Below are 13,114 nucleotides of genomic sequence, written 5' to 3'. Positions count from 1 at the left end.
CCGAAGACTTGATGGGCCCGGAGCTTAAATTGTACTCTAAAAGGAAACGAATCGCGTATAGGTGATTCAGGGTTAGATTCAGGACCGCTAAATTTTCTCTTATTTGAGGAGGCCAAGCGTCTGTGTAAGAAGTGTTGTCGCTAACGCGAAGCGGAGGTGTTGGCATAAAATTTGATCTGATTTATCTGTGACAAAAGATGTCAAGTCCTTCTGCAAATCCATGAAGGATTTTCGGGGTTATTTTAGTGACAAGTTCCCATGTTGTGATCTTAAGAAAAACCTTGAATATCTTGATTTTCTTCCTGGGCAGTATAGCCCCCTTCCCCTCTCTCTTCCGGATATCCTTAGCTATCTCACTGTTTCTCAACCCTCCTCTCTAAAAGAGCAGACCTTGCCCATGGCACGGATAATATCACGTGTCAGCATGTACGCTGGTTGGCACTAGACACACTCCCTGCACTGCTACAAGGGTTTAACCTCATCAGGTACAAGTTGAGTCCTTCTGAGCACTGGTCTATTATTCGGGTGGTACCTATCCTAAAAACACCCAACACCCAACTGAATTTTCGACCAGGTACCGCCCTATTGCTCTCATTAATGTGTTTGCCAAACTGCTTAATTCTATGATGAAGGTTCGATCAAATAATTTAAAACAAACAAATAATTAAACAAAAAATTTAATATTCGACAGGCAAATTTACGTCTACTTGCATGAACCATACCCTTTTGCACATTTCGATAGCAAAAGGTATTGTGGTACTGGATGTGAAGAGCGTCTATAAGAAGTTTGATCTGGCTACTTTTAGCGACATAATGTCAAAAACTTATTTTATGGGTGTCACGGATAATGTCTAATCGATGCTGGACATTTAATAATCTTAGCGTTGCCCATATCAAATCCATCACCTTTTTAGGTAGGGAGATAATGGGGACATGTTTTGTTAGAGAGCACTTGAACTCCATTATTCTCAAAACCATGAAGGAAGGTAGGTTGATTAATTTTTCAACTGATTTTTCTTGTCTCACGTCCCGTATGGCCATCAATCTCAGTAGATCTGTAGTAAGGCGTCTCACGTTTTTCCTTGGAAGTCAGTTCGGTTTTAGCGGCTGAATTTTTTGCCGTGCGTTAGCCCATAAGGTGGCTTTGGGGATGGGTGAAGAGAAGGTTACTATCATTAAAGACTCCCTCCATATTTGTAAATTACTCAAACAAACTACACCATCACATCACTTAGTGGACAAAATACATGTTCTTGATTCTGATCCCCTTTTTAAGTCTTTAAAAGTTCTATGGTGCTCGGCTCATGCAAGGCACCCAGTAAATGAACCCGCTCATGTAGAGGCCCGTAAGGCTCTGCGCTTTAGTCCCACAAGTTTGGTTGAACCCTTCCCTGTAGATGTTCTGAAGGCAATTCAGGAACACTCCTTTAGAGAGGGGGATGACTCTTTGGCGATATCACGTGTCAAAGGACCATTTTTCTCTAACATTCACACTGCTTTACCCATAATTTAATCGGAGGCAACGCTTACAACTTCCGAAGAAATATTGCTGAATCGTCTTCAAACCAATCACACATATAACAAAGTTTTTCTCAAAAGGTTTGGGAATATAGATTCCGACAAATGTAACACTGGTTAGAGGAACTAACGAACACATAATCTTCGGGTGTCAGGATTATATCCGGGTTCGGGTTAATTGTCGATGGTATATGTAAGAAGTTAACTTTCAACAAATTTATTCCAGCGGATCTTTGCATGATTGATAACCTTATAGATTATAATATAATACATATAGTTTCAGTTTCTTCGCGGCATCGCATTTCTTGCCATCCCCGTTTGTGTAAAACAAAACCTGATTAAAATCGGTTTACTGAATGTCTGTCTGTCATTCTTTATATATTTGCCCATGATGTTCTGGGCGTATTGGGCTACCCGGTCTAGCAAGATAGTTGACAAAACCTCATAGATGGTACTTAGCTATAATGCTTCGTTGCCAATTTTCAGGCATTAATTCGCTGTCTCATATTTTGAGCATCACTTGACAAACAGCTTGTGTAGTTGTTCATCTCCATATTTAACCATTTTGGCTTGGTTTGTTGAGCAGTTCATCAAAATACTCAACCCATCGCTCCAATATGCCCATCCCGTCGGAAATCAGATTTCCGTCTTTGTCTCGACAGAATGAGCATGGAGGTATATAAGGCTTCATCCTGCTGACTTGTTGGTAAAACTTTCTCTCCTACGCTTTGAGGGATGTCGAAATATTTAAAAAACACACAACAAATCTTCTGGCAAAATCGTCTTCTTTTAGAGCTGCTGCTCTCCCAAATAGCAAGGCACACAACGCGGTAAAGCTGAGCGCGCACGAGAGACTATGATTACAAAATGGGCCGACCAGTCCTGTACTGCACTTACACGGCAGACTTTCCTTTCTTTGCTGATGGCATCGCAATATTAAGTCTTTGCAACTGGAATGGCATCGCAGAGAAATAGAAAACTTTCTTCAAATGTGGAGGATGAAAGTTAATGAGCCGAAGTTTGTGGAAGTAACTTTCACTTTGCGAAAAGTAGATTGTCTTCAAGTGAATCGAAAGCATCGTTATTCCCCAATTGAATGATGTCGGGCATTTACCTCAATAGAAGATTCATCCGAAAACGGCACATTGAGGAAAACATCAACCACTTAAACTTAAGTTCAAATTTTTTTCCTGGATGCTCTTTAGCTAAATTAAAATAAAGGGAAAAAATTTAAAAATAAAAAAAACATAGTTTAATGCTAAAGGAAAATCCCCAGCGATGGGATTGCGTTAATAATTTACTACTGTGGTTTTAAAAACTAAAATGTGTTTGAAGCTTCCAACGCATGGTTGAAATCAAATTATAAATGTTCATTCAAAAAAAAGTGCAAAGGGGAATGTTGAGAAGCTATCCGGATAGGCTATCTTGTATTGATTCAGTTTTTTTGGCCCCATAATGGGCGCCATTTGTCATGACGTAATAATATGACTAACGCCAATTGTGTGTTATCCTTTTAACACTGAGCATCATCGCTGGGAAGTTTGGTGGTAATCTTACTATTACTTACAAAGTTACGGTGGGTTAAAATTGCATCTTTCGCGTCAAATAATCACTCCCTAGGAAATAAAATGCCAATACCGCATACCATCTGCGGAATTGCATATCATATATTCAACGTATATACACTACGAGCTATATATAAATGGAACACAAAAAAAATCAACAAAACCTTTCACATCTGATGCGCCGACTTGTTGTGTTTATTTTACTTTGATTTATTTTCCGATATGCCCTTTTAACGCTTTGTTTGTAAAACAAGACATTATTAAAATCGGTTTAATGGCTGTCTGTCACACGCACTTTTCTCAGAAACGGTTATACCAATTGACATGCAGTTTAGAGAGAAGGTGGAAGCTGTGAACGCTCACGCATGCGGTAAGTTAAATTTTCCTACGTTGACTTTAAGGGGTGGGGTGCAAATTTTTTTTCAGCGAATGTAGTCATGTAGTATATCAAATGAAAGGTATCGATTAGTACCTTTTGAATCCACACTTAGTTTTGACATTTGCTATAAAAAATTAAAAATCTAAAAAATATCACGAACCTGCCTCTATATGGTTCCCAGGCCTCAAAATACTCTCCAAATCAATGTCTGCTCAAATTAAGATAATTGATACAAATGTTACTTGAACTAAGTGGAAAGGACAAAATGCATCCTTCAAATAAAGCTCACAAAATTCCTGAAAATAACATAACAAACAAAACAAATGACTCACATAGTATGCGTTGATATTGATAGTTGTATACTTTTACGTATGTCCTCCCCGATTTATGGGTGCATTTAATGTATATTTCAAGGCTAGTGTGTTTCTTATTGAACTTTATTAAATTCTCAAATTCTTCATATTTCCTACTATTTAAAATGGTTTTCGGCAGGTATTATGCATCTTTGCATGTTTCTCAGGGAAATTGTAATTATTCGCGAACAAAAGCAATCTGATTTTAGCTTTTGACTGGGGAAAACCTGATATAAAAATACAAACATCAAAATTACTCACACCCATCGGGTCGATGTACTCTCATGATATTTATTTCATCTAATTTACATAATTAACGTCAATTGGGCATATTCGCTCAGATGACGGCTTCTTCAAGTTTGAATGAAATCTTGGAAGCAAGTTTGAAGCAAAATCTAATGACAGGAAGTGTTCAATGGAATTTCGTTTATGATGTTAACATTTTTGAATTAGTAAGGGAGGGTTCGTATTTCACTTGCCTGTTTTCTGAATAATGAAGCTACTGGGGATCACCATTTTGAGGATTTGCACTTGTTTCTCGGCTTAGCCAGGTAAACAAGGTGTAACTGTTGGACAAGCTCTATATATGTGATTGGAGGTGAGTGCCTTCCTGCTGAGGCTTTTATTGTGGTATCTACAAACTCTGTAGTTGGAAAATGTAGTACACATAATGAATTTATTTGTATGACATTTCCTACGTTCTGTTAGTTAAATTTATTATCGATATCAGCTTACGTGAGAAACCGCAGTAACTTCAACTAGTTGGCTTTCCTAGCCAGACGCAAGACGTGGAGAAATTAGCTTAGCAAAGAGAAGTTCCGTGCTGTGATCAGTTAGTTATTGCTAGTGGTAATGGATCCAAGGGTACAAATATCTAAGTTATTTCAAATTGTTTTTATATTTTTGGGAACTTATCAAAGTGCAGTTAAGCTATAAGAAAAGCCGAGAAATCGAAAAGCGAACGCGTCCGGCATGAAAGGTCTTTTGCGTTTCTTATATAAGAAAACTCGAAAGGGAATTTTCACATTTGCATCTATGCCGTAATGTTTACGCATTTAGTTTGTCTTTATGATGATACTATCGTTCGAAGTGTTAGATTGCAATAAATTTGCACAAAAGAAAGCTATTATAACTTTGTCAGTAACAGTGTAATTATCATCAAACTTTATAGTATTTTGCGCTATGGTATAGCTTAAACTTGATGATTCTAGAACAAACTTAAGATAGGTTCTAGTCAATTTTTAAAAATATACTAATGACAAATATCATAATATAACATTATTTATTATTTACTTTGGCAGATATCGGCATGCAGACTAGACTAGAGATACCATGTGTATCGACCGCCATATTTTTTTTCAGATTATTCGGGTGGGTAGTTTCTGAGAATCAGTCCTTGAAGTAATTGACTCCTTTGGAACCCCTGCACTGTTTCCTTTGCGAACAATGTCAAAACTAAAGCCTATTGAGCGAGACCTTTCATTTGATACCCTATATGAAAATATTCGGTGAAAAAAAATACACCTGAGTTTTGTATGTATTGAGCCCTCTTCTTCTTCTTCTCTTTCTTCAGCCCTTGTCCCATTCACAAGCGGGGTCGGCTCGTCGTGATCGGGTTCGCCATTTAAGTCTATCGAATGCCTGCACCCAGGTGCAATCTCGAGGCTTTTAGATCCCCATCCAGTGTATCAAGTCACCTTTGTTTCGACCTGCCTTTTGGTCGTTTACCATCGACTTCGATATTCAAACCAATCTTCGCAAGTGAATTCTCGTTAGCACAAATTGCGTGATCATAGCATCGCAGACGCCTCTCTCGCAATTTTTTCACGATGGGTGCAACCCCATAACAATCGCGCATATCCTCATTTCGGATTCGCAACATCTTCGTCACCATTACCGCAAGACGCCGTTCATTGTCTTTTATAGTCGGCCACCACTCAGAACAATAGAGAGCGGCAGGATGGACAACATTGCCGTACATTTTAGATTTAAGACGTTCGTTAATACGTCGATCCCAAAGAATACAAGTTGTGGAACGCCACTTTATCCAGGTTGTTTTAATGCGTGAAGCAATTTCATAACGCAGTTCTCCATTGGCTGATAAAGTTGACCCGAGGTATTTAAATCACTCAGTTCTGGGCAGATGACTGCCACTGACAGTGATTGTGCCTGTTTCATGGGGATCGGTTGTCAAAAATTCAGTTTTGTTTAAATTCAATCTGAGACCGGGTTACATGAGGCGATCATTCCATTTTTGAACAAGTTGCTCGAGATCATTTTTGCTATGTGATGCTAGGAAAACATCATCTGCATAAAGTAGTGTGTAGGGCGCTGGACGTTGGATATCCCGTGTGACGGTGTCCATAACAATAACAAAGCAGAGTGGTGAGAGGGCGCTTCTTTGATGAACACCAACAGAGACACGAAGCGTGTCAGCGATCAGCTGATATAATGGTGTGTTCGTGTGGCGCACGGTGAAACGCTTCCTCTAGATCCAGAAATGCGATGTAAGGAGGGCGATGTTTTTCATGGTGTTTCTCTATGAGTAACCTCGCAGCATGTATTGCGTCAGTAGTTCTGCAGTTCTTGACAAATCCGGCTTGATTCACGGTTATTTCAACGATTTCGCGAATACGATTATCAAGAATGCGTTCAAAAATCTTAGTAGTATGGGAAAGGAATCGGATCGGACGGTAGTTTGAACATTCTGCTGGACTACTTTTCTTTTTCCATATTGGAACTGTGGTACTTGCTTGCCAGTTAGATGGTGTTCTTCCTTCCTGAATAACCCGATTAAAGAATACACTAACCCAAAGAATTGGGTCCCAGCTCTTCGCGTTCCAGAGCTCAGATGCGATGTCGTCAGGTCCTGTTGCTTTCCCTGATTTCATTCGTTTCATTGTCTCCTCGACTTCAGTTGCGCTGACAGTTAAACCCTTGAGTGTTTAACGTAGCTACCTGTCGTGGAGACTTAACCCTACGGTCCTCTTCAGACACGGATTGATTTTGTGACCACAATCAGAGCCCCGCTGAGACAAGCAACAACGGTATCAGTCTATACCAAGTGCATGGGTTAGCATTCATACTGGTGGATGCAAGAAATACCTAAATCTCTACTGAACTAAGGAGTACGGCACCCGTGTTGAAACGCAACAGAACGCCGAGACCCGAAGGTGTCTTCTCGTTTGAGCACAACCACAACCACCATGAAACTCCCACTAGGGGGGCCAACCGCAAACAACCGAGCTGTACTCACATACAACAGGAGTTCACCCGAAGTATGAGAATCCAGCACCTATCCCGTTTCCCATAGTACCAGTATACCCCTGGTAAGGTTTCGTGACCAATTGGCCACTTCAGATGAGTCCAGTTGCGATGACATGAAAGTCCTGGGGGGTTTAACGTGAGTACCTGCAGTGAAGGCATAATCCCGCGGTCCTCTTCGGGCACGGAATGATTTTGGGACCACAATCAGAACGCCGCCATGCAAGCACAGCGGTCCTGGTTTATACTGAGTGCAGGCTCAGCATTCATACCAGTGGATGCGAGGCCTATCTAACACCTCTGCCGCAACTAAGGAGTACGGCACCCGAGTTGTACAGCGCAACTCCACGCTCGAGTTCCGAGGAGCTCTGCCCGCGATGTAGGCATAACCATAACCACCATGAAACTCCCACTAGGGGGCCAACCGCAATTAACCGGGTCGAGAACACATCCTCCAGGAATTCTCCTGGAGCATATGCTCTCAGAGAGCCGTCCCGGTTCCCATGGTACCAGATAACCTCCGGTGAGGCTTCGTAGCAAGAGCCACCTCAGATGAGTCCTTTGAAGACTCGGGTCTGATCAGCCTCCTCGAGTACGTGGGGACGGAACTGCCCAACGGGATTTGCGCTGACAGGTGGAATTGGTCCAAATGTTGACAATGATTGTGGAAGTGGAGGATGAGCAAATTCTTGAGTTGAAATCTGCTCGAAGTATTCCCGCTATCTATTCGTTGCGGCTCGACGGTTGGTAAGCAAAGTACCGTTCTTGTCATTAACGCAACTGAAGTGTTCGATATCCTGCGTACGTTGGTTACGGCTTTTAGCAAATCGATACAGATCTCTCTCGTCATCCCTAGTATCCAGTTTATTGTAAAGATTCTTGTAATGGTTCGCTCGGGTGACAGTGACTGCTTTCTTTGCTTCCCGGTTGGCATTCTTATAAATTTGCCAATTAGCGGGCATTTTATCGTCGAGAAATTTGTGGTAGAGGTGTTTCTTTTCACGAACCTTCATTTCAAACATCATCATTCCAAAGCCAAGTATCTCGGTTGATATACCGCTTTTCCGGCTTAGTGACCCCGAGGATTGCAGAGGCCGCTTTGTGAATCGTGTCTTTCATTTGGTTTCACGATTCCTCCACATTCGTAAATGTTTCTTGCAGAGCGCAGATATCAATGTGCCTTTTCCGAATGGCTCTTGCGAGTTCCTCGGTCTTCCCAGTTAGGGTACAAACATTTAGCGTGCAGACGCTTGTTTGTTTTATGCGTTTTGTTTGGACTAACTTGCTAACCTCCTGACGCCGTCCATGCCTTTGCCCATTTCTCAGCAGGACGGGGGCCCGTCCGAGGCTTCTCCGAGGCTTGTGACTCAATCCGATCATCATGTTTGTGATGACATTGTATGCATTTTCTTGGTTGGCCTATCGCGGGACCTGTCGCCAAGAGAGATCAGGTAGGATTTAGCATTTTGTTTTTGTTTTACTGAGGGTAGTATAAAGTGCGTTGCCTCAAACCCTCCTTCTTTACCTGGGCTTGGGAACAGCATGCTATGCCAATACTATCAAATTTCGTATTAATAGGAGTAACCGTTTTTGAGAAAATGACTGTCACAGACAGTAAACTGATTAGTATAATATCAACACTCAGTGCTCAGTTGATTGGTTAAAATTCTTCTGGTGTGCTTGGAGCCGGGGCGTATTTAGTCTGTGCCTTCTTTTTCATATTTGACACTAAAATTAAAAATGATTTTCTGTACCTCGAATCAAATCCCCGTACGGAATGGTGTCCAATGTGGGCTCGATAGCAGGAAGCAAAAAGTAAAGTCAAAAAGGGATGATTTTAATATTTGTATCGCCACAATATGTAAACATTTTTACTTAGCTCTGTATTTAGATCCTTTTGTCTATTTGCGACGTTTGTAACCATGGCAGCTTATTCTCGATTGCTACGATCATGGTGTAAATTGCATAACACCTATATTTCTCCTTTCTTTCACTATCTTGGGCATTGGCAGATTATCATTTACCTGCCAATGCTTTCTCTTAACTTTTGCTGCTTGACCCCAGCGCTCTTGCCATACACCCATAGACCTTTTCTTTTCGGATTTTGCAACCTACGATGACGGAGAAATGGACTTGACATAATGTACGTTCGTCAGCTTGTAGTACGCTGAGGCCACGCTTTTTCACAAGTATACTTTACGTGCTGGGGTTAAGTACATCACTGTGCCCGATGTCCGACAGTACTGGGCCCAGCAAGGAGTTTTGGAGGACATCCTTGGAGATTATGTACTCTTTGGGTCTACCATCGGTGTCATAACAGAGCAAGTAGCTATCAACAATAATTGCGAGGTAGATATACAGATGGGAACCAGGGACGTATAATGCACCAATCCCCCGAATGCTTTCCTCAGGTCAAGGTCACTACTATGGGATATTCACAATATTTCCGTGAATTGCCTATAACCGTTTTTCCATGACGCAGGAAATATCCTTTCGGGATCTGGGTTTCATTGCGAGCTTATGGCATTTAATCAGTATCAAGTCCAGACTGGGGCCCTTACTGTCGCCTTCTGTACTGCAATTCATCTCTGGTGACTGCCGACCTTGCCGTCAGGTTCAGAGGCCATTGGTCTGTTTGTCTGCGTGGTTGGAACTTTGGACGCCCACAGGGGTCAGTGTAGTGGGTAACGTCGTTCTACCTTGAGTTTAAGGGGAGAGGTTCCTATATATGTAAAAGGGGGGTGTAATTTTTTTAAGGAATGTAGTCAGTATGTGCGAAATTCTACTATTACTGAAAAAGCCATAGTAGCCCAAAGTGAGTGAGTGAGTGCTTTGACATGGTAAATGCATATACATAGCAAGCTTCGTGCAAATAGGACAGTTCAACATTGAAGTATTTTTATACAAGGAATAAACAAAATCTTTAATACCGGAAGCGGGGAGTTTTCGGTATCTTCTTTTACCATAGATAGCATTTATCGTTGTATTTATTGCAATCCAGCTTCTATAATGCCATGAGAACTCAATGAGATATTGGTTCTGCAGTCTGCTGGTGTTAAATACTTCGAAATCCTTCGCAGAGTGCCATTAAATGAATTCAAAGTTATTATTTTGTTGGTATGGTAAAATTTCAATATTCAAATCTTTTTTGCTAAATAATATATATTTGAAAAAGTTTGTTGTTTATCCGAGGTTTTGAATGAAAATATCTGGGGAAGCTAAAACAAATGGGTTTTCCCTTGAGATAGTATTATTTGATAAAATTCTGTCAGGGAGCTAGCGAATATAATATGGTTGAGGAAGACAATCAAGCAAATTACGGTACCTTATCTATTCTAAGAAGATGGTGAAGAAAAATTTCACTTTGTCTTAAATTATTACGTTATTATATTTTAGTTTGGTAGTCGATAACTTACGGCAGTGTCGTTGGCCTTGTCGCCCTTTATGGTTCTGAGTGTTAGCCGACTATAAAAGCCAATGAACGGCGTTTCACGGTAATAGAGACGTAGACATTACGATGGATCAGTGGCAAAACAGGCCACGATCATGCCCGAATTGAGTATATTTGCGATCGATATGGCGTTGCATTGATCATGAAAAAATTGCGAGCGAGACGTCTTCGATGATATGGTGTGGTAGTTCGCTTTAACGGGAATTTAGTTTTCAAAATTGGTCTGAGCATCTGCAGCAGCCGTAGTTTGATACGTTGGATAGTGATCTGAAAGCCTTGCGCTACCGATCAAGACGAGTCGACCCCGCTTCTGAACTGGACAAAGGTTGAAGAACTAGAGGAAGCTTTGATAGTAGGTTTGAATTCCCTTCGTATGTTGTTGCTGCATTGAGGCCTAGCAAACACCCTTCTTATCGAGGATGAATGTGGGCTATATGACGATATTGTGGTTATTCATATGACATGTGGACTTTTCTAAAATTTTATTACCTAAATAGCGAGATAGTTCTTAACTCTGTTTACTGTTTCACCCAACTGTTTGGTGTGAAATTGCCAGTCTGAAGCTCATCGGAATTGCTAGGGAATCATGAATGTCAATATAACAGATTATTACCATACCCAACTAGTGGCCTACGCTGACGATGTTGACAATAAGGGAACAACAACCCGAAATATAGTCTATTTTCATCCAGATCTAGCAGGCGGCCCGAGATCTCGTAAGGCGAAGTACATGGTGGGAACGTCACCGCCAAAAACCAAAGAACGAGCAACATGGAATCGCACTGGTCAAATGAAAACTATAAAAATAGGAGACTACAACCTTGAAACCGTAGAAAATTTCTCCTATCTAGGTTGGAAAATCACAACTGTTGGATGCCAACAGAGTCTATTTCAGCTTATAAAAACTGTCTCACCATAAGTTCTAAGCTATTACTATACAAGACAATTATCTTGCCAGTTCTTATGTATTCCTCGGAGACCTGGGTTCTTAGCAAAAAAATAAATTACGAATTCTTAGCCGTGTTCGTGGGAAGAAACCTCCGAATAATTTTTGACTTCATACATGAGGATGGACGATTCCGTAGCCTACATAACGACGAAATCTATGAACTATCGGCCGTCCGGTTGTGGATAAAATGCGACTCAATAGGTTGCGGTGGGCGGGTCACCTAATCCGTATGAATAAGGATAAATTAGCCCGGGAAGTCTAAAAGGGTAATATTTATGGAAGAAAAAGAAGACGAGGCAGACCCCATCTGAGATGGAGCGATGGCGGACGCCAGGATGCGAGGCACACCCTGCCTGAGATGGAGCGATGGCCGACGTCAGGAAGCTAGACAACTTTTAGAGATATTGAATTGGTGCACCTCGCCGCAAAACCGCGGTGTCAGGACTTCCTTATTAATGCAGGTCTAGACCGGATACCGGTAGTTGATGGTGATTACCATATTGAAGGAATATTTGCCGATGTCGCCTGCTTTCACTAGCCAGGAGCAACGACAGAGAAGCTTTAATCCCTAGCTCACAATACGAATAATATGTGTGTGCCTACTGCTTTAGATACGTGGATGTTTTTGGCAATTTAGTTATAGTCATTCTTTGGTGTTCTTTCCAGCGGAGGTAGTACCTTTTTTTCTGGCGAATTGAAAAAAAAAATAAATGTTGGAGATGGGGATGAAGAGTCTATAATTTTAACTCTCGCTAGAACACTCTACAGGTTTATACTCTAGTTACTTCAGTTTTAATTCGTCCAGAGAAAATTGGGTGGGAAAGATATAAGATGGTTGGATCTGCCGAGTCGTCCCGAAAGTAAAACCGATGGCATGGTTGCTTGGCAGCTTAATGGAAACATTATGACTGGTGAAATGGTTATGAGATGAATGATATAAGGCCCAACCAAACTTTTACTTAGTAATTCCATTTTTTATCAAAATTTGATGAATTTGTTTTCATTTAAAGAAATATTACGACTCATAATTTGCTTCACACTTTATTTATGTGTGTGCATCACAATCGGTGTCAAAATCCTCATTTCTGTAGCCTTGATATCATGGAACAGCTAACATTTTTCATCTTTTGAGATAAAAACCAGTTTACCTGAGATTTATTACATTCCAGCCGCCAATTATTAATTTATAAAACATGTTTTAACCACTTCAAATCTAAGTTCCGTACATTCACCTTTGGGGTAATTCTCGTTTGTAATATTTGGGCATACAGAAAACTGTACTTGTGAATTCTTGACCAAAGGTCACTGAAGTGCGTAATTTTTCTCAAAGGCTCAGCTATTTTTGAAAATATTTTCTTTTTAAAATAACTTGTTCGGCAAAAGAAAGCTCATAATGTTTTGTTCTTTTCAGAGGTAGGGATCCTCACTGGTAAAATGGCAATGAAGGAGATGACCTTTGCCTTCGTGGTTTTTTTCGTAGTAAGTATCGTTTTTTCTTATTAAGCAAATAAATATTTTGAAAATTTGATGTTAGATGTAGTAGTTAGATTAGGGTTATAATAGACGCTTCAGCAGTTATGGATATATCACATAATTGTGGTTCTAAGTACGTTTACATAGTTCTAATTTAAAAAT

General features: G+C 40.6%; 1 protein-coding gene across 1 annotated transcript in view; it reads left to right on the top strand.

The window, feature by feature from the left end:
• LOC119652119 (angiotensin-converting enzyme) overlaps positions 1-13,114 on the top strand; it is a 168,099-nt gene that overhangs the window by 45,399 nt on the left and 109,586 nt on the right. Inside the window, exon 11 of the mRNA XM_038056060.1 lies at positions 12,891-12,958. Coding sequence (XP_037911988.1) covers positions 12,891-12,958 — 68 coding nt within the window. The remainder of the gene's footprint in view (positions 1-12,890; positions 12,959-13,114) is intronic.

Source organism: Hermetia illucens, chromosome 3 (assembly GCF_905115235.1).
Source record: "Hermetia illucens chromosome 3, iHerIll2.2.curated.20191125, whole genome shotgun sequence".
NCBI classification, from domain to species: Eukaryota; Metazoa; Arthropoda; class Insecta; order Diptera; family Stratiomyidae; genus Hermetia; species Hermetia illucens.
This window is presented reverse-complemented; position numbering and strand designations above follow the sequence as displayed.